This window comes from Neoarius graeffei, chromosome 18 (genome assembly GCF_027579695.1).
Source record: "Neoarius graeffei isolate fNeoGra1 chromosome 18, fNeoGra1.pri, whole genome shotgun sequence".
Classification (NCBI taxonomy): domain Eukaryota; kingdom Metazoa; phylum Chordata; class Actinopteri; order Siluriformes; family Ariidae; genus Neoarius; species Neoarius graeffei.
This window is the reverse complement of record NC_083586.1, coordinates 60,217,704-60,242,002: the sequence shown is the minus strand read 5'-3', so window position 1 is coordinate 60,242,002 and position 24,299 is coordinate 60,217,704. Positions and strand designations below refer to the sequence as shown.

Here is a 24,299-nt window from a genome sequence, read left to right as displayed (position 1 = left end):
ACTGTATGGGTTATTGGGGATTAAGCCGATCCGCACCAGCATGTATCACCCACAAACGGACGGTTTAGTGGAACGGTTCAATCGCACCCTTAAGAATATAATTAAAAAATTCGTAAGTGAGGACGCACGTAATTGGGATAAGTGGCTCGAGCCCTTGCTGTTTTCAGTGCGAGAGGTCCCCCAAGCCTCCACGGGGTTCTCCCCGTTCGAATTATTATATGGGCGTAAGCTGTGCGGCATTCTAGATGTGCTGCGGGAAAATTGGGAGGAGGGACCTTCACAAAGCAAAAATGAAATTCAATACGTTATGGACCTGCGCGCAAAACTCCACACCCTCACCCTCACAACCCAGGAGAATTTGCGGCAGGCCCAAGAGCAGCAAGCCTGCCTGTACAAGGGTACGCGCCTTAGGGAGTTCACACCGGGAGATAAGGTACTCGTACTGTTGCCCACGTCGAGCTCCAAATTGATCGCCAAGTGGCAAGGACCCTTTGAGGTCACACGGCGAGTCAGGGACGTCGACTATGAGGTGAGGTGAACGGACAGGGGTGGGGCGCTACAGATTTACCACCTCAATCTGCTTAAACTCTGGAATGAGGAGGTCCCCGTGGCATTGGTGTCGGTGGTTCCGGAGAAGGCGGAGCTGGGGCCGGAGGTTCAAAAAGGGGCATTGGCATCACATACCTCTCCGGTCCCCTGTGGAGACCACCTGTCCCCGACCCAACTCACGGAGGTCGCCCAGTTGCAGACCGAGTTTTCGGATGTGTTCTCGCCCCTGCCCGGTCGCACTAACCTCATAGAGCACCACATAGAGACGCCCCCGGGGGTGGTAGTGCGTAGCCGCCCTTACAGGCTACCCGAACACAAAAAAAAGGTGGTTCGGGAAGAACTTGAGACCATGCTCGAAATGGGCATCGTCGAGGAGTCCCACAGTGACTGGAGCAGCCCGGTGGTCTTGGTACCCAAGGCCAACGGGTCGGTCCGGTTTTGTGTGGACTATAGAAAAGTCAACGCGGTGTCTAAATTCGACGCGTACCCAATGCCTCGTATTGATGAGTTGCTTGATTGACTCGGCACGGCTCGCTTTTATTCGACACTGGATTTGATGAAGGGATATTGGCAGATCCCCTTGACTCCACTATCCTGAGAAAAAACGGTCTTTTCCACACCGTTTGGTTTACACCAATTCGTCACACTTCCGTTTGGGCTGTTTGGGGCGCCCGCTACGTTTCAGCGGCTGATGGACAGGGTCCTCCGCCCCCAAGCCACCTATGCGGCCGCCTACCTCGACGACATCATCATATATAGTAATGACTGGCCGAGGCACCTTGAACACCTAAGGGCCGTCCTTAGGTCGCTGAGGCGAGCGGGTCTCACAGCCAACCCGAAGAAGTGTGCGATTGGGCGGGTGGAAGTACGGTATCTGGGCTTCCACTTGGGCAACGGGCAGGTGTGTCCCCAAATTAACAAGACCACAGCAATTGTGGCCTGCCCGAGGCCCAAGACCAAAAAGGGGGTGAAACAGTTCCTGGGGCTGGCTGGCTATTATCGTAGGTTTATACCTAATTATTCGGACGTCACCAGCCCGCTGACTGATCTCACTAAAAAGGGGGCACCAGATCCGGTCCAGTGGACAGAGCAGTGCCAGCGGGCTTTTTCTGAGGTAAAGGCTGCACTGTGTGGGGGGCCATTTTTACACTCCCCTGACTTTTCTCTCCCCTTTGTGTTGCAGACCGATGCGTCGGACAGAGGGCTGGGGGCGGTTTTGTTCCAGGAGGTGGAGGGGGAGGACCGCCCTGTCCTGTACATCAGCAGGAAGCTGTCGGTGCATGAGGGGCGCTACAGCACCATAGAGAAAGAGTGTCTGGCCATCAAGTGGGCGGTCCTCGTCCTCCGGTACTACCTGCTGGGGCGCCCTTTCACCCTCTGTTTGGACCACGCGCCCCTCCAGTGGCTCCACCGCATGAAGGATGCCAACGCGCGGATCACCCGTTGGCATCTGGCACTCCAACCCTTTAATTTCAAGGTGGTCCACAGGCCGGGGGCACAGATGGTCGTGGCGGACTTCCTCTCCCATCGGGGGGGGGGGAGTCGGCTGCAGGCCGGACGGCCGCCCGGCCTGAGTCGGGCGGTGGGGGTATGTGGCAGCGGGGGCGTGGTCAAGCGCCGGTCTGTGACAGGAGAGTGGAGTCAGGGAAGGTAAGTGGCAGAATCACTACACCTGAGAGCAATTAACCTGTTTGTGTCTTCCCAGTGACCGCGCCCTACTTAAGGAGGGAGAGCGAGAGCAGAGGAGCTCTCCCCCGAACCAGACGGCTGATGTGTGTGCGTGTGTGTGAGAGTGTTTAAGTAAGCTGAAAAGCTGAATAAAAAGAGTTTTTGTGAACTCAGTTCTGGCCTGCCGTCTTCTGTGCTCCGCCCATACATACGAACTGCCACAGGGTCATAGAGGCAGAAGCGGAGCCTCCCACTTTTTCCTTTGTTGCTGTTTCCGTAACACCATTTTTTTTACAAGACAAGGTTGTTAGCCCTGTACCCAACCCCCTAACCTGGAGGACCAGTGGACCGCGCTTCGTCCAGCCTCTACCCTTTGACCTGTCTGGCTTGGGTGACCCTACCAGGAAATTAGGTTCCAGCCAGCATAGTCCTAGGGGTCATAGAGGCATGCAAGCTCTCTAACCACGACAAGGTGGTGATCCACCAGAGAGATACCTGCTTATGGGGTACTCTGAATTGCCTCCGAAGTGTGTGTGTTCGTTCATGGTATCCAGTCAGGGTGTATTCCTCCCTCCTGGCCAGCGTTCTTGGGATAGACTCCGGATCCACTGTGACCTTTCCAGGATAAAAACAGTTACTGGACATGCATGAATGAATAAATCACTTCCACTGAAAAACTATGGGAGGTGGGGCTTATAGGAGGGATGTGGAGTTATACCAACTTGTGGTGTGTAATTGTCTAACATGGCAGCCATTTGAACATCTTGAATAATCAACTACATTTAACTTTTTGTGTATATTTTTGCAAACTGTAGCTTAAATACTGTATCGCTATGTTTTAAGTTTTTAAGTATTTCAAGTAATTTCCTGGTGCTGTACAGTTTTCCCCATCATTCTGGACACGTCCAGTTTTCTCCGAGTGATCTGAAACCTTTCAGGATGCGCTTCTCAAAGTGGGATCCCTGAGCAGTCTGTAAATCACAGCTGGGAAGTGGGGCGACTGCGATTTTTCTCACTGTGGGTACAGTGATGGAAATCACAACCCACTGTTATCAATGCTACTGTGCCCAGGAATTACAGTGCTCAGCGTAAATAAGTACACCCCATTTGAAAAGTAACATTTTAAACAATATCTCAATGAACACAAACAATTTCCAAAATTTTGACCAGACAAAGTTTAATATAACAACTGTTTAACTTATAACGTGAAAGTAAGGTTAATAATATAACTTAGATTACACATTTTTCAGTTTTACTCAAATTAGGGTGGTGCAAAAATGAGTACACCCCACAACAAAAACTACTCCATCTAGTACTTTGTATGGCCTCCATGATTTTTAATGACAGCACCAAGTCTTCTAGGCATGGAATGAACAAGTTGGCGACATTTTGCAACATCAATCTTTTTCCATTCTTCAACAACGACCTCTTTTAGTGACTGGATGCTGGATGGAGAGTGATGCTCAACTTGTCTCTTCAGAATTCCCCATAGGTGTTCAATTGGGTTCAGATCAGGAGACATACTTAGCCACTGAATCACTTTCACCCTGTTCTTCTTCAGAAATCCAACAGTGGCCTTAGATGTGTGTTTAGTCATGTTTGGAAAAGTGCACGACGACCAAGGGCACGGAGTGATGGTAGCATCTTCTCTTTCAGTATAGAGCAATACGTCTGTGAATTCATGATGCCATCAATGAAATGCAGCTCCCCGACACCAGCAGCACTCATGCAGCCCCACATAAGGACACTGCCACCACCATGTTTCACTGTAGGCGCCAGGCATTTTTCTTTGTATTCCTCACCTTTGCGACGCCATACAGTTTTGAAGCCATCAGTTCCAAAAACATTTATCTTGGTCTCATCACTCCAGAGTATAGAGTCCCAGTAGTCTTCATCTTTGTCAGCATGGGCCCTGGCAAACTCTAGGCGGGCTTTTTTGTGCCTGGGCTTTAGGAGAGGCTTCTTTCATGGACGGCATCCATGCATGCCATTCCTCTGCAGTGTACGCCGTATTGTGTCACAGGAAATAGTCACCCCAGTTTGGCTTTCTACTTCTTTAGATAACTTCAGTGAACTTGCATGCCGATTTTCTTCAACCCTTCTCATCAGAAGACGCTCCTGTCGAGGTGTTAACTTCCGTGGACGACCTGGACGTCTCTGTGAGATGGTTGCAGTTCCATCTTTCTTAAATTTTTGTACCACTTTTGCTACAGTATTCTGACCGATAAGTAAAGCTTTGCTGATCATCTTGTAGCCTTCACCTTTGTGGTGGAAAGAAATTATTTTCTTTTTATTATTTGGGGTGGCACGGTGGTGTAGTGGTTAGCACGGTCGCCTCACAGCAAGAAGGTTCCGGGTTCGAACCCAGCAGCCGGCGAGGGCCTTTCTGTGTGGAGTTTGCATGTTCTCCCCATATCTACGTGGGTTTCCTCCGGGTGCTCTGGTTTCCCCCACAGTCCAAAGACATGCAGTTAGGTTAACGTGGGGCGGCCTTGGGCTGAAGTGCCCTTGAGCAAGGTATCGAACCCCTGACTGCTCCCCAGGTGCTCTAGTGTGGCTGCCCACTGCTCTGTGTGCGTGTGTTCACTGCTTCAGATGGGTTAAATGCAGAGGATGAATTTCACTGTGCTTGAAGTGTGCATGTGACAAAGGTTTCTTCTTTTTTCTTTCTTCTTTTCTTTGGGGAATTCTGAAGAGACAAGTTGAGCATCACTCTCCATCCAGCATCCAGTCACTAAAAGAGGTCATTGTTGAGGAATGGAAAAAGATTGATGTAAAATGTCACCAACTTGTTCATTCCATGCCTAGAAGACTTGGTGCTGTCATTAAAAATCATGGAGGTCATACAAAGTACTAGATGTAGTAGTTTTTGTGGTGGGGTGTACTCATTTTTGCACCACCCTAATTTGAGTAAAACTGAAAAATGTGTAATCTAAGTTTATATTATTAACCTTACTTTCACGTTATGAGTTAAACAGATGTTATATTAAACTTTGCCTTGTCAACATTTTGGAAATTGTTTGTGTTCATTGAGATATTGTTTAAAATGTTATTTTTCAAAGGGGGTGGACTCATTTACGCTCAGCACTGCATATCAACTGCAATCTAATGACCGTTTTAATAAAAACAGGTGATGGGTGGAGCTTCCTGACTCGAATACATAGCCAAAATATCATTGTACGCATTTTAAAAATGGCCTCAATGAGGTTGTAGCTCATACCGGTCCCTGTTGTTGTGTGTGAGTTTGAGATCTGATCACTCCTGTAGGAGAAGTAGTGATTTTTGTGAAATTGCATATGACTCCTGTGTAACTGCATCCATGGCAGGTGGCGCCACCTGGTGAACAACTCTTGTTGGAATATGTCTTTAGAGTCTTCTGGATGAGTTTCAGTGAAAACGTCCTAGCAGTTTATGAAGAGTAGCATTTAATGTGACGAGTCACCCAAAATTTCAGACGCCCATAAAATCGTAAATGTGACAGGTAGCACCACCATCTTGACAACTTTTATGCACACCCACCTGAGGAACATTGTATGTAAGTTTGATCGAAATCCGATCAATCCTGTAGAAGGAGTAGTGATTTTTGTAAATTTTGGACAGACGACGTGTGATTGCAGAAGGCCGGATGGATTTTTTAAATATCTGAGAACAATTGCTTTAAAAAACATGGCAATAGATAGATAGATAGATAGATAGATAGATAGATAGATAGATAGATAGATGCTTTATTCATCCCAAAGGAAATTAAGGCATCCAGTAGCTTATATGACACACACATACAAATGCAAAAAAAAAAAAAAAATCCCACTAACAGAAGACAATTGTGAGATGATTACAGATTCTAGGCAACATGCACAGTGAAAGTGGTGCAGTAGGATGCTGTGGAAGAATAGAATGTGTACCATGGTGGTAGTGCAAAAAGTGAACAAGACCATCAATGATGGCGTCGCTCACTCCGGCCCCGTGAGAAATCAAATCTGGGTAGAAGTTATATGCACCCTAGGTACCCCTACCTTCATGCCAGAAAGAATCAAAATCGGTGAAGAATTGAGGGAGAAGAAGTGATTTGTTTGGAAACTGCTTGTTAGGGATTGATTAATTACTCCATATCTTCATTATTAATTGCAACTATGCAAATTTGTGTAGAATTTATATGCACCCCAGGCAGACCGACCTTCCTTCCAAAAAGAATAAAAATCAGTGAAGAATTGAGAGAGAAGACGCGATTTTCATTTAATGTGGATGATGCCAGACGGATGACACATAATGGTATAAACTCATCACCTGTCAGCCAGATGAGCTAATAATAAACTATCACGCTAAGTACTGAACTATTGTGAGAGGCTGTTAGTGCTTTTCCACCAAGGTAGACTGAGGACTGGTTCGGAGCCAGTACTTCAACTCAAACCAGTTCGTGATTCAACAGCCAAAGAACCAGCTCTCAACCAGGAACACTGGTTCACCAACACTTTGCTGGTCTAGAACCAAGAACTGCTTCCTTCAAGGCCTGGGGGCGGGGTTATCATAACTAACAAGAGCAAGTAAAACTAATTCCACAGCCTTCTTGTATATTATCATAATGCTCTGTTCATTGGTCTCCCAGCCAAGTCCATTGCTTAGCTTCAGTATCTTCAGAACCCTGCAGTCAGAGTCCTGACCCACACTAAATACTCGGCACACATCACCTCCATCCTCCAGAACCTCCACTGGCTCCCTGTTCTATATCTCCCTGTCTACACTCCTCCATATCTAATGGAATTACTTCAGCCCTACTCTCCCATTCATCCTCTAAGATCTTCATCTTCTGGTCTGTTATCCATCCCCAAGTTTAAACTATCCACCATGGGTTCCCGGGCATTTAGGGTCACAGCCCCCAAGCTGTGGAATTCTCTCTGTCAGTGTCTTTGGGATTGTTCATCTCTCTCCAAATCCAAGACTCATCTCGAATCTTCTCTCTCTGCTCTCACTCCTGTCCTGATCACTAACTGCTCGTTCTTTCTCGATGCTTTGAGCTCGTCTGCTGTCTTTGTGCTCATGTTATGTTAATGGTGATTTTGTCGTTCCTTTTCTGTCTCTCTTATCTGTCACATCTTCAAGTTGGTTGATTTGCTTCTTTTTTTGTCGTACCATTACTCTGTAGGGCATCCTTGGGTTGGTGGGTCCATTGCTGCTGCTGTTGTTGTATTTAGTGTTCCTAGGAAAGCAGAGATGTATACATTGATGTATTGATGTGGATCTCTAGTCCCTGGGTCTAAAAAAACAGGTTTCTTAGAAGGTTCGCCAGCTGAACCAACTCCAAACTGGCATTAGCGCCAGTCCAGAATTAGCACCTCGTTCATGTTTGGTGGAAAGTGGCATGGATGATAGACCTCTGTCCATATTGCAACCTTCTTCTGTGATCCAGACACAATCTGGTAGCCATTTGATGAAAATAACCCATGAAAAATATTGTAATGAAAATAAAATTGTAAAGGAAAATGATGCCTTGGCTTTATCTGTAAACCTTTGAGGAATGGTGGAGCCAACACACACATGAAGAAGTTTCACCAGAGGGCAGTAGAACTACAATATGAAAGTTCAACCAACACACCCACTGCTGATAACACACTTGAGGTGACAGAGGAAGCTCTGTATGTTCTGCACAGTTTATTCACCAAATCCCAAGTGGCTCCCTACTCCCTAAGGTCCTGTCCACACGGCAACGGATTCAGGTGAATCTGATAAAATTGTTTATCGTTTCGGCCTGGCGTCCACACGGCACCGGTGTTTTGGGTGCCCCAAAACAAAATCTTTTGAGAACGGGTTCCAGAGTGAAAAAATCTGGCAACGGCGCCGATGCGAAGTCGTCTGGATGAGTAGAACGGATTTGTTTATGATGATGTCACAACCACATGACTGTCAGTGCTTCGCGCCGGGTAGAAGTGTAACGAACTCGATTCGAGTTGTCAACAAATCCTATAACTTGGTTCATGAAACGCGCTTACGAAATATTTTCACTGTGAGTATTGTGTAATGGTGCAAAGTGAGAGAGAATAGCCCTTAGGGCAGAGTCTTTAGTCCAAACACTGTGGAAGCAGTACCAAACCGCGCACCGCCCGTGCGCTTTCCAAAAACAATCCCACCAGCAAAAATAGGAAAAAAAAAGGAGCGATCTCACTTCTTCAGATGTTGGTTTAAGTCCGACAATACATTCCTCAAAAAGGGCGTAGAAGAACAAAGTAATCCATCAACATGTAGCATTCAATTTATTCCGGACCATTAAAGAATTCTGGAGGATATCAGAATGTTGGCGTACCGGCTTCCATCTACCCCCATTCATTCCTCTTTCCGCGTCTTTCGTTTTACGCTACTGATTAATAATCAAAACTTTATGTGGCTAATGCTACAGAAGAAGGGGTTCATGCGCATGCGTCTACTTCTTCTATTGTTCTGGTGTCTCCGATGGGACCGTCTTACAGCGCACGTAGAGGTGTGGCATGTGTATTGCATCGTTTTCAGCAAGCGTTGCGTTGCCATATGGACCTGAAATTTTACTGATCTGTTGCCCATATTTAAAAAAAAAAAAGTCATTGCCGTTGTCGTGTGGATGTAGCCTAAGTCACTACATAGGGTATCTCATAAATAATGATATTTACACCCAAAAACAAACAGATTCTGAAGGATATTTGAGGTTTTTTTCATGTTTTTTTTAAACATTCACAGGAACCTTGGAGATTCTTAAAATATCAATGATCTCAAAAAGAACCTCACACTCTTAAAAAAAAAAAAAAAAGTACCTCAAGGGTTCTTTAGCTGGCTAAAGGTTATCGCCTTAAAGGACAAACCGAAGACTTAAACTTTTCATGCATAAATTATTTATGCGCATCTCCAAATTCTTTGATATACATCTTTCTTTCCTTAAAACTGCTGAATATGTGGATTTTGTAGCTTAATATTCTGTCTAAATATTGATATTAAAAAGTAAATGGATTGTCCATGAGTAAAAAAAACAGGCAAAAATGTCTAATTAATTAATCTATCTATCTATCTATCTATCTATCTATCTATCTGTTAAAATTATTATTATTAAAACATGTATTACTTAAAACCATAAATAATTGTTTATTAATAACTGTTAATTAAATTATAATTAATATTTATGTTTAAAATAACTTTTTGAAATTTTTTAATCATTATTAAATAAATAATATTTAGTAATTAACAGCAATTAATCTTCAAATGTCCAAAATCTTTAACATTAAGGTCTAAAAGACAAAAATATCAGAAGATTTCATTTCTGAACATCACAAATTTACACAGTTTGGGATTGTAGCCTGACACAAAGAGGGTAAAAAAAAATCCCCAAAACAGCATTAGTTTAAAAAAAAGTTTTTAAAAATCTTCGATGATCAGTAGAGTCTGGCACAATAACAACAACAACAAAAAAAACTTTTTTATTTTATTTAATTTTATGTAGAAGGTTAATAAAGATGATCATTTCGAGAGATACAGAAGTTTTACGTTAATTCACAGTAATGCTCAAGAGATTTAGAGGTGATTTACATCTTATATTTTTTCCAAATATATCGCCTTCCTAATCATTGACTGTCCATAAATGTGGACACGAAGTACGAACAGGTTTTTTTTTTTTTTTTGAGTCTTTGCAGTTCTTTTATTGAGGTCATTCATGTTTGATGAATCCTTTCTATATGGTTCCTCTGGGAACTTTTAGAGTTCTTACATATTTTTGAGACAAACTGAAAAACCTAAAGGTTCTCCAGAATCTGTTTGCAGGATGTAGATGTGATTATATCCTCGCTACACTCTTTAAAAGAGTCCCTTCTGGATCAGTTAATGGTTCTAGCCTTCTGGACTCCCAACAGGACAAACCAAAGAACGCTTTAGGATGCTATGAGTTGTGTAGAGGTTAAAAATACAGAATGAGCTTATAGAGTAGCGTCTCGATCCTGTAGTAGTGTATCCAACAGGGAACATTCCGGAGTCATTTGCTTGGAAAGTGAGAAGAGGAAGAGTTCCGGTTGGATGTGTTATAAGATCTTATCATGAGACCAGATCGCTGGCCAATCCCATCTCTCTCTCTCTCTCTCTCTCTCTCTCTTTCTCTTCCTCAGGGATCATTGAGCTCGGGTTTCCTGCTTTCCCTTCTGCAGCTTCTCAACTCTGGCATAGTTTTGCTCTTTGTGTGCATTGCATGAACAAATATCCAATTCGAATTCATATTTTTAATTCTTGACTTTATTAGAATATCAGGTTGTTTTTTATGGGTGAATATTAATCAGTAACTGGAGTGCTAAGTGATGTGTTTTTGTTGTTTTTTTTAACGTGAAATAGTTACAGAGAGAAGAAGAGGAGGAAGAAGAAGAAGAAGAAAAGTGAAGCACCTGTCCCACATGCATTGGTGGGTTTTAAAATGCTTTTGCTGATTTTAGTCGGTACAGAGCCTCGTCTTGTGAGAGGAACTTATTAGGGGGGAAAAAAAAAACAGACCATGTCTTACAAAGTCGAGTTTAAAGGAGTGGTGCAGAAGGAGTGCTGAATTTGTAGATATTGTAGTCTAGTGTTTTATTAGTGTTGTTATTATTCTTATTATTATTATAATAATTTCTGCATCTTATCCTCCTACTAAAGTGGGCAGGTGTATGATGGAATAAATACTTAGCCTCTTAAGAGTTTAATTTCGCACCTACGGCTCCTCTAAGCTTCCTTTCACCCCATCATTTCCTCTGAGATATTATTCTCGATCTTCTTTAACGCATTGTTGCTTTGTCCAACATTCGAGGCAGGACACAGCTGGGCACTTCAGGGTTAAAGATCTTTTGGGAGGCACCGTGGCGACGTTGGGATTAAAAATGGCCTGGTGGATTATCTGAGCGTGAAGAGGTGGTGGAGACAGAGGTGGAAGTGATGACGACGACGATGATGATGAAGGCTGACAGCATACAGAAGGAGATGGACGAGAGGAACCTACGCCCCCGTCTGTGCTACCTGACCAAAGGCGAGTGCGGTTACGGCTTCCACCTGCACGGAGAGCGCAGCAGCGGCGCGCAGTTCATCCGCAGGATCGAGGCGGGATCTCCGGCAGAGCTGGCAGGACTTCGTTCTGGGGACCGCGTGGTGGAGGTGAACGGAGAAAACGTGGAGAAGGAGTCACACCAGCAGGCGAGTACAGCCACTGGAAACACACCTGGACGTCCATTCTCCTCTCTTTTTCTTCTGCTTTCACAGTGTTTTCCTTCTCAGCTTCTTTTCTTCTTTCATTTCCTCAGTTTTTTTTTTCTCTGTGATCCTGTTTCTTCCATCATTATTGCTCTGAGTTAGTCTTCTGTTTTTCGTTTCTTCTTCTGGTTTCTTCTCTTTGGATCTCTCTTCGCTTCTCTTCTTCTTGCATGGATGTCTGTATCTCTTCCCTTATGTCCTTCTCTCCTCTGCTCTTCTTTTCTTTTCTTATCAGAGTAAATGTTGATATAGTAGCCAACACCTCAGTAGAAAGTGAGTTAAGTTAATATTGGTGTAGTTACAGTTGTGATGTTATGTTAATCATAGGGCTTATCTGTTTTAAACATGAGAAACTGGTCTGACCGTTTATAAACTGGGAAGCGTGAACAGTTAACCTCCCTGTTGAGGCGTTGAGATGCCGTATCATATGAAGAAAGCTCCTAAACCTAACAATGTCTCGCCTGAAGCTTTTCATCTCCTTTTTCCTTTCCCCTGATCTTCTTTCGTTCTTTCTTCCTTCTCCAACTTCTCGCTTTTCCCTTCTCTTTTCATTCCTCTTTTGATTTTTTCCCTTCCATTCTGTCCATTTCTTCTCTTCTCTTCATTTCTCTCACACATCTCTGTCACTCTCCCTCCATCAGGTGGTTCAGAAGATCATGGAGGTGGAGAACAGGACGAGGCTCTTGGTGGTGGATCGAGAAACAGACGAGTTTCTGCTCCACCACTCTCTGCCCTGCACTGAGGACATTGCTGTGGAGATGAGCTGCCTCCTCTCCCCTCGTACCCCCTCATCTTCCCTCGCTTCTTCCACCCTGAGCTTCTCCTCATCGTCGCGTGACTCCCTCACTCCATCGCCACCAGGATCCATCATTTTATCACCGCAAGACTTTACCACTCACTCACTCACTGACTCCATTACTCCATCACTACCACCCAAATCCATCACTTTAACACCACTGGACTCCATTGCTCCATTACCCAGTGACTCCACTATTCCATCACCACAAAACTCCACACCACCACCACCACCACCACGCAAACCGGACGCTCCATCGCCAGGAGACTCGCTCACTCAGTCACCACGCAACTCCATTAATCAATCACCACATGACTCCATCATTCCATCAATGTCCAATTCCGTTACTCAATCACCCTATGACTCCATCACTCAATCGCCCTATGACTCCATTACTCAATCACCCTCTAATTCTATCACTCCACCACCCTCCAACTCCATCACTCAATCACCCTCTAATTCTATCACTCCACCACCCTCCAACTCCATCACTCCATCACCATCCAACTCTATCACCCCATCACCCTATGACTCCATTACTCAGTCACCCTATGATGCCATTATTCAATCACCATCCAACTCCATTACTCAATCACCCTATGACTCCATCACTCGATCACCATCCGACCCTACCACTACTCATTTCAGCCAGGAAAACTCCAACGAAACCCATATAACGGACATCATCATCACCAACAACAACAAGGTAAGACCATGAGTCAGGGATGGCTCAGTAAATCCTGGGCAGGAACCTAACTAGGTTAAGCCATGGCCTAATGGTTAGAGAAGCAGCTTTGGGACCAAAAGGTCACCGGTTTGATTCCCTGGACCAGCAGGAATGGCTGAAGTGCCCTTGAGCAAGATGGCTCTGGATACATTGTATGTCGCTCTGGATAAAAGCATCTGCTAAATGCCTGTAATGTAATGTAACTAAGTCCTGACTCCCCACCCTGCTGTACATGAACCAGTCCGTAGAGCCCCACTCATCAGCTGAGAGTAAATTTGGCTGGGTGAGAGGGGCATACTCTTTCTTTCCTGTCAATTATACTGACACTAGCCAATCATGGGTACTTGTTCGCTCATGTATGTGGAAGAGGGCAGATAGCACAGTACATGTTGAATTGCTGCGGTCTCATATTGATGATAAGGCTACACAGACCTTACCGATGGTGACTGAATTAATATAAGGATCTGCAAGTCAGTTCCAGTGAAGGAAGTGTGGCTGCTGTCCCTATTACACCAATGAAAGGGACATGTCCAGTCTATGCTAAGTCATTTGAATAACTCGAATAGTCCAATCACTGTGCGTGGTATTGTCTTGAATGTTTAAGTGGGTTCGTGTTTTGTTTTGCTTTGCAACAAAATAAAATTGCAACTAATATAATTCATGAATTGATAACCCATGGTGAGTTCTAGCCTCACCAGAACCCGAGATAAACGAGCTCCATCTGCCCAGCTTTTTAACCCATGGCTGGGGCAAGGTTGATGCAGCACCAGGGTGTGTCCACATGCCAGTGGGCCTGCGCACTACACCTCTGGGGCCCTTGCTGCTCTGAGATCCCTCACAGTTTAGCCTGGGGTCGTAAGATGCCCAGTCACCGTGTGTTGCTGCGAGGAGGCACTATGAGAGTCTTGGTGGTGGAGAGGCTATGTACTGGCAGGGAGAGGCTTACACACTTGGCTCTCTTTTGCCAAAGGCGAGCCAGTGGCAGTATCTGAAAGCAGATAGTTGCAAGCAAAACTACAAACTACTATACTTCTATCACATTTACGCATATCACACACCCTGTGACATAGCCACCAACACACTATACTATAAATTGAGTATAGTAGTGCCTTTTAGGGCGGCACGGTGGTGTAGTGGTTAGCACTGTCGCCTCACAGCAAGAAGGTCCGGGTTCGAGCCCCGTGGCCGGCGAGGGCCTTTCTGTGTGGAGTTTGCATGTTCTCCCCGTGTCCGCGTGGGTTTCCTCCGGGTGCTCCGGTTTCCCCCACAGTCCAAAGACATGCAGGTTAGGTTAACTGGTGACTCTAAATTGACCGTGAGTGTGAATGGTTGTCTGTGTCTATGTGTCAGCCCTGTGATGACCTGGCGACTTGTCCAGGGTGTACCCCGCCTTTCGCCCGTAGTCAGCTGGGATAGGCTCCAGCTTGCCTGCGACCCTGTAGAACAGGATAAAGCGGCTAGAGATAATGAGATGAGATGAGATGAGATGAGTGCCTTTTAGTACCTGGACCCGATTCTGTACCAGTTTTCTGGGGGTTGCTAATAGATTTTACCCCTTTTTCTCCACCATTGTGTCTGAAATGTTTTGACTGAAAAGCTCCAATAAATAAATGCCAGAATATTATTGTACACATTTGAATAATAAACCTACAATAATATTCAAATAGTTCATAAACTTGGGTTCTGCAAAAAGTTTTGGTTTGTCCGTCTGGGGTAACTCTTAAATTTGAACCCTAAGTTCAAATTCTCCATCAAAGAAGGTTCCAAGTAGGACAGAACTATCCAGAGAACCCACTTTTTTTTCCTGAGTGGCACTTCTTGGTATTTTGGAGCAACGGTCGGACGGTTTTCCCATCATCCTTTGTGTTTCATCTGTACAGTTCGGTCATGTGTCCATGTTGGATTTTTTTTTGTGGTAGAAAATTGCTGGCAGGGAGGACTTTTTTGGGATGAAAAGCTCCCAAGCTGTACATTGGTTTTGTTTCTATGACAGCAATATCTTGACGACACATCACCAATCTATGGCTGAAAAGGAGCGCAGTGATGAGACCAGAGTCTTTCTGGAAAGTTCTGAGATTTTTCAGCTTGGCTGCACAAAAAAGGCGTGGCGGTCTGAAAAAAGATGCTGGGTGGAGCAGTGTTTCTCCAGGCGGCTGCATACGGTCTCTCCTTATTGGGAACAATTGAAAAAAGACAGAGGAAACACACACACACACACACCGCTATATTTACACTCAACCTTATGTGGCTAAACGTTCATCGGTAAAACTAACCTGTACTTAATCTATTCTTGTCTTCAAATACTTTCCCCTTTCTCCCCTCAAAAGTATCTTTTAATTTCTGTTTAAACCGCTGCTTTATCTACAGTAGATGCTGTTTTGCATACAACTGACATTGAGGTCACAGATACGTTTTCCTCCTGATGACTCTCCCATGCAGATCATGTTTACGCAGATTCGACTCGAGGTTCCCAAGCATACATCTATAAACTGACAAATCAAGTCTATACTCCAGTCCATCCGTGACAATCCATACTCTTTGGATCATGGTATGCAGAAAATCCGCACGTGTGGGCAGGACGTCGCCTGTTTGCATTCAGGAAGCACCAGCACTGTGGGGATGAAGTCGCTGTACGTCAATGCAGTCTAAATCTGTTAACGTGACACTGGAATGAAAATAAAATTCATTTTGGTCACAATAACTCCAGAAAGGACCCCGTCACTGAGAGTCCAATGCTGTGAAAGCGTTTAATTGTTCATGTAGATCTATTACAAAACACTAGAGTGAACTAAAGTGTATAACAGGAAGTCCAGGAAGCAGACCTCGACCCACCCTGGAGCGCGTCCACTTCCCAGACACCTAAATTTAGTCTTTACGATTCAGAGAACGTGAGCTACAGCATGCGGAGTGTCACAGCAGAGAAAGATTTCTTCTATAGTAAAAAAAAAAAAAGAGGTGTTTTCGATACTTTTAATTTATACTTTAAAAACCTTCATCTTAATTATCCTTAAAACACCAAGTGGAAAAGAACATCGCTGTTGATATTATTATTATTATTATTATTATTATTATTATTATATAATCTGGATAATTATTGTATCTAATACACCAAACGAGAGGCTTGGAAAACACTGATACTCTAAATCTAGTGTAGAAATTTACTCAGCAGTTAATTCAACTCTCTTGCCGTATCTTATAAACTCAACTCAATTAAAATTTAAGTTTGAATTAAAAAGGTATATAGTGTTATTATTTTTATTTTCATTATTTTCTTCGTTTTTCATCTAATGGATGTAGTTTCTATTTCTAACTGACTTTGTTTAAAGCAATAATGACTTGAGTGAATTCTTGGATATTTCCCAAATCACTATTTTATGACGAATCTTTTTTTAAATAATTAATTTAGAGTTATTATTTATGTTTTCAACATACACTACCGTTCAAAAGTTTGGGGTCACTTTGAAATGTCCTTATTTTTGAAAGAAAAGCACTGTTCTTTTCAATGAAGATCACTTTAAACTGATCAGAAATACACTCTATACATTGCTAATGTGGTAAATGACTATTCTAGCTGCAAATGTGTGGTTTTTGGTGCAATATCTCCATAGGTGTATAGAGGCCCATTTCCAGCAACTCTCACTCCAGTGTTCTAATGGTACAATGTGTTTGCTCATTGCCTCAGAAGGCTAATGGATGATTAGAAAACCCTTGTACAATCATGTTAGCACAGCTGAAAACAGTTGAGCTCTTTAGAGAAGCTATAAAACTGACCTTCCTTTGAGCAGATTGAGTTTCTGGAGCATCACATTTGTGGGGTCGATTAAATGCTCAAAATGGCCAGAAAAATGTCTTGACTATATTTTCTATTCATTTTACAACTTATGGTGGGAAATAAAAGTGTGACTTCTCATCTCATTATCTCTAGCCGCTTTATCCTGTTCTACAGGGTCGCAGGCAAGCTGGAGCCTATCCCAGCTGACTACGGGCGAAAGGCGGGGTTCACCCTGGACAAGTCGCCAGGTCATCACAGGGCTGACACACAGACACAGACAACCATTCACACTCACACTCACACCTACGCTCAATTTAGAGTCACCAGTTAACCTAACCTGCATGTCTTTGGACTGTGGGGGAAACCGGAGCACCCGGAGGAAACCCACGCGGACATGGGGAGAACATGCAAACTCCGCACAGAAAGGCCCTCACCGGCCCCGGGGCTCGAACCCAGGACCTTCTTGCTGTGAGGCGACAGCGCTAACCACTACACCACCGTGCCGCCCTAAAAGTGTGACTTTTCATGGAAAACACAAAATTGTCTGGGTGACCCCAAACTTTTGAACGGTAGTGTAAGTCTTTTGACTTATGGGATGTAGAACCATGTGAATGAGTGTATATGCATCTACATCTGTACACCACAGAGAGAGAGAGAGAGAGAGAGAATGTGTGTGTGTGTGTTTTGTTGTAATCCATTCCATTGTTGTCTGCTAGTATTTAGTGTGGATGTGAAAACGCCACTCTGACTGCTGTTTGCATTTAAAACAATCAAGCAGACTGTAGATTTGTGACTTAAACTCATAACCGGGCGGCACGGTGGTGTAGTGGTTAGCGCTGTCGCCTCACAGCGAGAAGGTCCTGGGTTCGAGCCCCGTGGCCGGCGAGGGCCTTTCTGTGTGGAGTTTGCATGTTCTCCCCGTGTCCGCGTGGGTTTCCTCCGGGTGCTCCGGTTTCCCCCACAGTCCAAAGACATGCAGGTTAGGTTAACTGGTGACTCTAAATTGAGCGTAGGTGTGAATGTGAGTGTGAATGGTTGTCTGTGTCTATGTGTCAGCCCTGTGATGACCTGGCGACTTGTCCAGGGTGTACCCCGCCTTTCGCCCGTAGTCAGCTGGGATAGGCTCCAGCTCGCCTGCGACCCTGTAGAACAGGATAAAGCGGCTAGAGATAATGAGATGAGATGAGAACTCATAACCTCCTGACTCATGACTCTATGTGTCAGTCTCAGTGAAGGTGGTGTGGCCTCTGCGTGTACCAGTCTTAGTAAAGGAGGCGTGGCTTCGGTGTGCATCAGTCACAATGAAGGAGGTGTGGCCTCTGTGGAAGTCTCAGTGAAAAGGGTGGGGCTTCTGCATCAGTCTCAGTGAAGGAGGTGTGGCTTCTGTGTCTATCAGTCTCAGTGAAGGAGGCGTGGCCTCTCTGTGTGTCAGTCTCAGTGAAGGCGGCATGGCCTTTGTGCCTGTCTGTCTTAGTGAAGGAGGTGTGGCATCTCTGTATCAGTCTCAGTGAAGGAGGTGTGGCCTCTGTGTCTATCAGTCTCAGTGAAGGAGGCGTGGCCTTTGTGCCTGTCAGTCTCAGTGAAGGAGGCGTGGCCTTTGTGCCTGTCAGTCTCAGTGAAGGCAGCATGGTTTCTGTGTGTGTCAGTCTTAGTGAAGGAGGTGTGGCCTCTCTGTATCAGTCTCAGTGAAGGAGGCGTGGCATATTTGACTTATTTGCATAGTTTTTTTACATTAGTATTTGTGCATTAAATCAAGGGGTTTTTTTTACATTAAATTAGTATTTGTGCAGCAATGTTGATCAATTCTGCTTGCAGAGGAAAATATATAAAGAGGGTGTGTGTGTGTGTGTGTGTGTGTGTGTGTGTGTGTGTCCTGTTTCCCTACTGAAAGTGAACTTGCAGTGATTGTGTTGTTTTCCATCATGGCTTACTGAGAAAACTGAGATGGAAAGAGGAAAAATGTCCAGCGGTGTGTGTAAGGGAATGTATTTATCACTTCATGGGATCAAATGTTCCGATAATAATCGGATTATGTGGTTATGTGTTCATTTTGGCTTTGTGGGGACACAGAGTCCTGCAGGTTCCAGTCCCTCGAACAGGAGTGTGAGAGCAGTTCATCAACAACCAAAATGGAGCTTCTGCAGTCATTGTTTTTACACTTATTTATACTGAAACAAGAAAATAAAAGAACGCAAAACCCGCAAAATAACATGCTGTATACACGCGCGCGCACACACACACACACACACACACACACACACACACACACACACACACACACACACATTCATGTAGCTCAATAGTCCTAACAAACATGAAAAAGAAATAACTCTCTCTCTCTCTCTCTCTCTCATATACTGTATATATTTTATTCTTCACCTTTTTTCTCTATAGCTTCTTTACTTTGACAGTGTTTCTTTTCTTTTCTTTTTATTCTGTTCTTAGACCCATGGAAGAGCAATATATTTCAAACTGTATTTTAAGAAAAGATTTTTCAGAAAGGTAAAGCTTACTAGTGGAACAGCTCTCTGTTATTGTCAAATAAAATATCCAGGCTTCGAAGGGCAGAGCTTAAGTTAAATTTGATCATCTTGATATCAACACATTTGAATATAAAATACGAGCACTTTATCATTGTGAGTCATGGAAACTAGAGACAGCACATTCAGAGCAGTGTTTTATTCAGAAATTATTCATTTATAGGAACATAAGGAACTATAACAGTGTTTAATGAGTGTTAAAGCTCACGCCACAGGCCTCAGCGATACAGATTAATTTCTGTGTTCATTTTCTGAAGTGCGCGCGTGTGTGTGTGTGCGCGCCGGTGTTTTGTTTCTTGTTGTTGTTTTTCTCAAAGAAACGTCAGGAGCAGTGTGTGTGTGTGTGTGTGTGTGTGTGTGTGTGTGTGAGAGAGAGAGAGATGTTTGTAGCTTTAAACCTTCGGAGATTAGATTACTCTCTTTTTAGCCCTCAGGACCCTGTACACACACGTCCGAGAGGCACCGTCCTTCTGTTCCTTTCTTTGTTTGTGTGTGTGTGTGTGTGTGTGCCCCTTGGGATTAAAATTGTACCCACCCATGTATTGTTTGAGGACAGGAAGTGACATCGTGTCTTAGAGAATGTCCTGTGTAGGGTGTGTTTAATTTCTTTCTTTTGGGAAAGAATATAAGAACACACACACACATTCGTGTGAACGACTCAAGAGCTTTTACTCCATTTTACTTAAAAGTGAGATAAGAATGTCTCTAAAGGGGGCGGGGAAATAAAAGTGTCTGTTTCAAAGTCCATAAATAACCAAATCAAGACACATCACTGAACTCAAATAACACACACCTGAGGCCACGCCTCCTTTACTGACACTGACATACACAGGCCACGCCTCCTTTACTGACAATGACAAACACAGAGGCCACACCTCCTTTACTGACACTGACACACACAGAGGCCACGCCTCCTTTACTGACATTGACACACACACAGAGACCACGCCTCCTTTACTGACACTGACAAACACAGAGGCCACGTCTCCTTTACTGACACTGACACACACAGAGGCCATGCCTACTTTACTGACACTGACACACACCTGAGACCACGCCTCCTTTACTGACACACACAGAGGCCACACCTCTTTTACTAACACTGACACACAGAGGCCACACCTCCTTTACTGACACTGACACACACAGGCCACGCCTCCTTTATTGACACTGGCACACACAGAGGCCACGCCTCCTTTACTGACACTGACACACACAGGCCACGCCTCCTTTACTGACATTGACACACACACAGAGACCACGCCTCCTTTACTGACACTGACAAACACAGAGGCCACACCTCCTTTACTGACACTGACACACATAGAGGCCACGCCTCCTTTACTAACATTGACACACACACAGAGACCACGCCTCCTTTACTGACACTGACAAACACAGAGGCCACGCTTCCTTTACTGACACTGACACACATCTAGAGGCCACACCTCCTTTACAAACTGACACACACAGAGGTCACACCTCCTTTACTGTGACTGACGTACACAGAGGTCACACCTCCTTTACTGTGACTGACGTACACTGAGGCCACGCCTCCTTTACTGACACTAACACACTGAGGCCACCCCTCCTTTACTGGCACACACACAGGCCACACCTCCTTTACTGACACTGACACACACACAGAGGCCATGCCTCCTTTACTGACACTGACACACGCACAGAGGCCATGCCTCCTTTACTGACACACACACAGAGGCCACGCCTCCTTTACTGACACACACACAGAGGCCACGCCTCCTTTACTGTAACTGACACACACATACACACAAAGGCCACGCCTCCTTTACTGTAACTGACACACACACACACACACACACACACACACACACACAGAGGCCATGACTCCTTTACTGTAACTGACACACACATACACACAAAGGCCACACCTCCTTTACTGTAACTGACACACACACACACACACACACACACACACACACACACACTCACAGAGACCATGACTCTTTTACTGTAACTGACACACACACACACACACACACACACACACACACACACACAAAGGCCACGCCTCCTTTACTGTAACTGACACACACACACACAAAGGCTACGCCTCCTTTACTGTAACTGACACACACACACCCACACACACACAAAGGCCACGCCTCGTTTACTGTAACTGACACACACACACACACACACACACACACAAAGGCTACGCCTCCTTTACTGTAACTAACACATACACACAGAGGCCATGCCTCCTTGACTGACACACACAGAGGCCACGCCTCCTTTACTAACACTGACACACACAGAGGCCACGCCTCCTTTACTAACACTGACACACACAAAGGCCACGCCTCCTTTACTGACACTGACTCACTCACAGAGGCAGCACCTCCTTTACTGGCACACAGAGGCCACACCTCCTTTACTGTAACTGACACACACAGAGGCTACGCCTCCTTTACTGACACTGACACACACACACACACAGAGGCCACGCCTCCTTTACTGGACTTTAATTGTTAGTAATAGATTCTGTCCACAAATAGTAAGTTGTCTGATATCTGGTTTTACCCTCTAAATTGAGATACATCCAGACTGAAATAAATACCTATTGTTTGCGTGTGTGTGTGTGTGTGTGTGTGTTATAGGAGACATCAGGAACGGAGGACATGGTGATGCATGACCTGAGGCCGCGGCTGTGTCACATAGTGAAGAACGAGCAGGGTTTCGGCTTTAACCTGCACTGTGATAAGCGGCGTGCGGGTCAGTTCATCCGCTCGGTCGACCCGAATTCACCGGCGCAGAGAGCGGGACTACAGCCCAGAGACAGACTCATCCAGGTGACCAGGACAAACTCACCCCCGTTAAACAGGACAGACAAAAAGGGAAGGATGGAATGTAGGATCAGAAAGAAATGAAGTACAGGGTGGAGGTGTAACACAGTGAATCACACTATCTGTATCTGATGTGGGCGGGGTCAAATCTGGACCGGCCCTCGAACTGCCTTGGTGGAAAAGGGGTATCATACCACTTTTTTGTCTTTTGTCAATCCTGATCCACACCTCTAGTCTCAACCCAAGCTTTATGTAAGACAAACAAACAAACAAAAAAACGAACGTATTCAGATTTTGTTGCATCACTAGTACGCGGTTTGGAGGTGAGGAGCAATATGGGATGAGAAACACTGGATTAAATTCTCCGTTCCATCCTTCAGGGGTTCTTCACCCAACCTCTGAGGAGAAACGTTTTTCAGCTCAAGAACGGTCTCATTTTAGTCAGATAAACAACTGTGTCATTTGATTTTCAGATTAGATTCTGATTCATATGATTTGTGTGTGTTCTGCCATGATCAGTCTCACCATAAGATACGTGGATAGAATGTTGTACCAGAATCTACGAAAGGAGATACAACCCCGATTCCAAAAAAATTGGGACAAAGTACAAATTGTAAATAAAAACGGAATGCAATGATGTGGAAGTTTCAAAATTCCATATTTTATTCAGAATAGAACATAGATGACATATCAAATGTTTAAACTGAGAAAATGTATCATTTAAAGAGAAAAATTAGGTGATTTTAAATTTCATGACAACAACACATCTCAAAAAAGTTGGGACATGGCCATGTTTCCCACTGTGAGACATCCCCTTTTCTCTTTACAACAGTCTGTAAACGTCTGGGGACTGAGGAGACAAGTTGCTCAAGTTTAGGGATAGGAATGTTAACCCATTCTTGTCTAATGTAGGATTCTAGTTGCTCAACTGTCTTAGGTCTTTTTTGTCGTATCTTCCGTTTTATGATGCGCCAAATGTTTTCTATGGGTGAAAGATCTGGACTGCAGGCTGGCCAGTTCAGTACCCGGACCCTTCTTCTACGCAGCCATGATGCTGTAATTGATGCAGTATGTGATTTGGCATTGTCATGTTGGAAAATGCAAGGTCTTCCCTGAAAGAGACGTCGTCTGGATGGGAGCATATGTTGCTCTAGAACCTGGATATACCTTTCAGCATTGATGGTGTCTTTCCAGATGTGTAAGCTGCCCATGCCACACGCACTAATGCAACCCCATACCATCAGAGATGCAGGCTTCTGAACTGAGCGCTGATAACAACTCGGGTCGTCCTTCTCCTCTTTAGTCTGAATGACACAGCGTCCCTGATTTCCATAAAGAACTTCACATTTTGATTCGTCTGACCACAGAACAGTTTTCCACTTTGCCACAGTCCATTTTAAATGAGCCTTGGCCCAGAGAAGACGTCTGCGCTTCTGGATCGTGTTTAGATACGGCTTCTTCTTTGAACTATAGAGTTTTAGCTGGCAACGGCGGATGGCACGGTGAATTGTGTTCACAGATAATGTTCTCTGGAAATATTCCTGAGCCCATTTTGTGATTTCCAATACAGAAGCATGCCTGTATGTGATGCAGTGCCGTCTAAGGGCCCGAAGATCACGGGCACCCAGTATGGTTTTCCGGCCTTGACCCTTACGCACAGAGATTCTTCCAGATTCTCTGAATCTTTTGATGATATTATGCACTGTAGATGATGATATGTTCAAACTCTTTGCAATTTTACACTGTCGAACTCCTTTCTGATATTGCTCCACTATTTGTCGGCGCAGAATTAGGGGGATTGGTGATCCTCTTCCCATCTTTACTTCTGAGAGCCGCTGCCACTCCAAGATGCTCTTTTTATACCCAGTCATGTTAATGACCTATTGCCAATTGACCTAATGAGTTGCAATTTGGTCCTCCAGCTGTTCCTTTTTTGTCCCTTTAACTTTTCCAGCCTCTTATTGCCCCTGTCCCAACTTTTTTGAGATGTGTTGCTGTCATGAAATTTCAAATGAGCCAATATTTGGCATGAAATTTCAAAATGTCTCACTTTCGACATTTGATATGTTGTCTATGCTCTATTGTGAATACAATATCAGTTTTTGAGATTTGTAAAGTATTGCATTCCATTTTTATTTGCAATTTGTACTTTGTCCCAACTTTTTTGGAATCGGGGTTGTAAATGATAAAGAGAAGATCCTTTTAT

General features: G+C 44.4%; 1 protein-coding gene across 2 annotated transcripts in view; it reads left to right on the top strand.

Annotated features, from left to right (window-relative positions):
* The first annotated feature begins 10,226 nt into the window (after positions 1 to 10,226).
* The window catches only part of LOC132866379 (mucin-2), a 28,310-nt gene continuing 14,237 nt past the window's right edge, over positions 10,227 to 24,299 (top strand). Inside the window, exons 1-5 of one of the 2 annotated variants that reach the window (XM_060899128.1) lie at positions 10,227 to 10,397; positions 10,549 to 10,615; positions 11,001 to 11,376; positions 12,075 to 12,935; positions 21,908 to 22,099. In XM_060899128.1, the coding sequence (XP_060755111.1) occupies positions 11,122 to 11,376; positions 12,075 to 12,935; positions 21,908 to 22,099 (1,308 nt within the window). In that variant the 5' untranslated portion in view covers positions 10,227 to 10,397; positions 10,549 to 10,615; positions 11,001 to 11,121. Of the gene's footprint in view, positions 10,616 to 10,996; positions 11,377 to 12,074; positions 12,936 to 21,907; positions 22,100 to 24,299 lie in introns of both variants that reach the window. The other variant, XM_060899129.1, reaches the window with a different exon arrangement.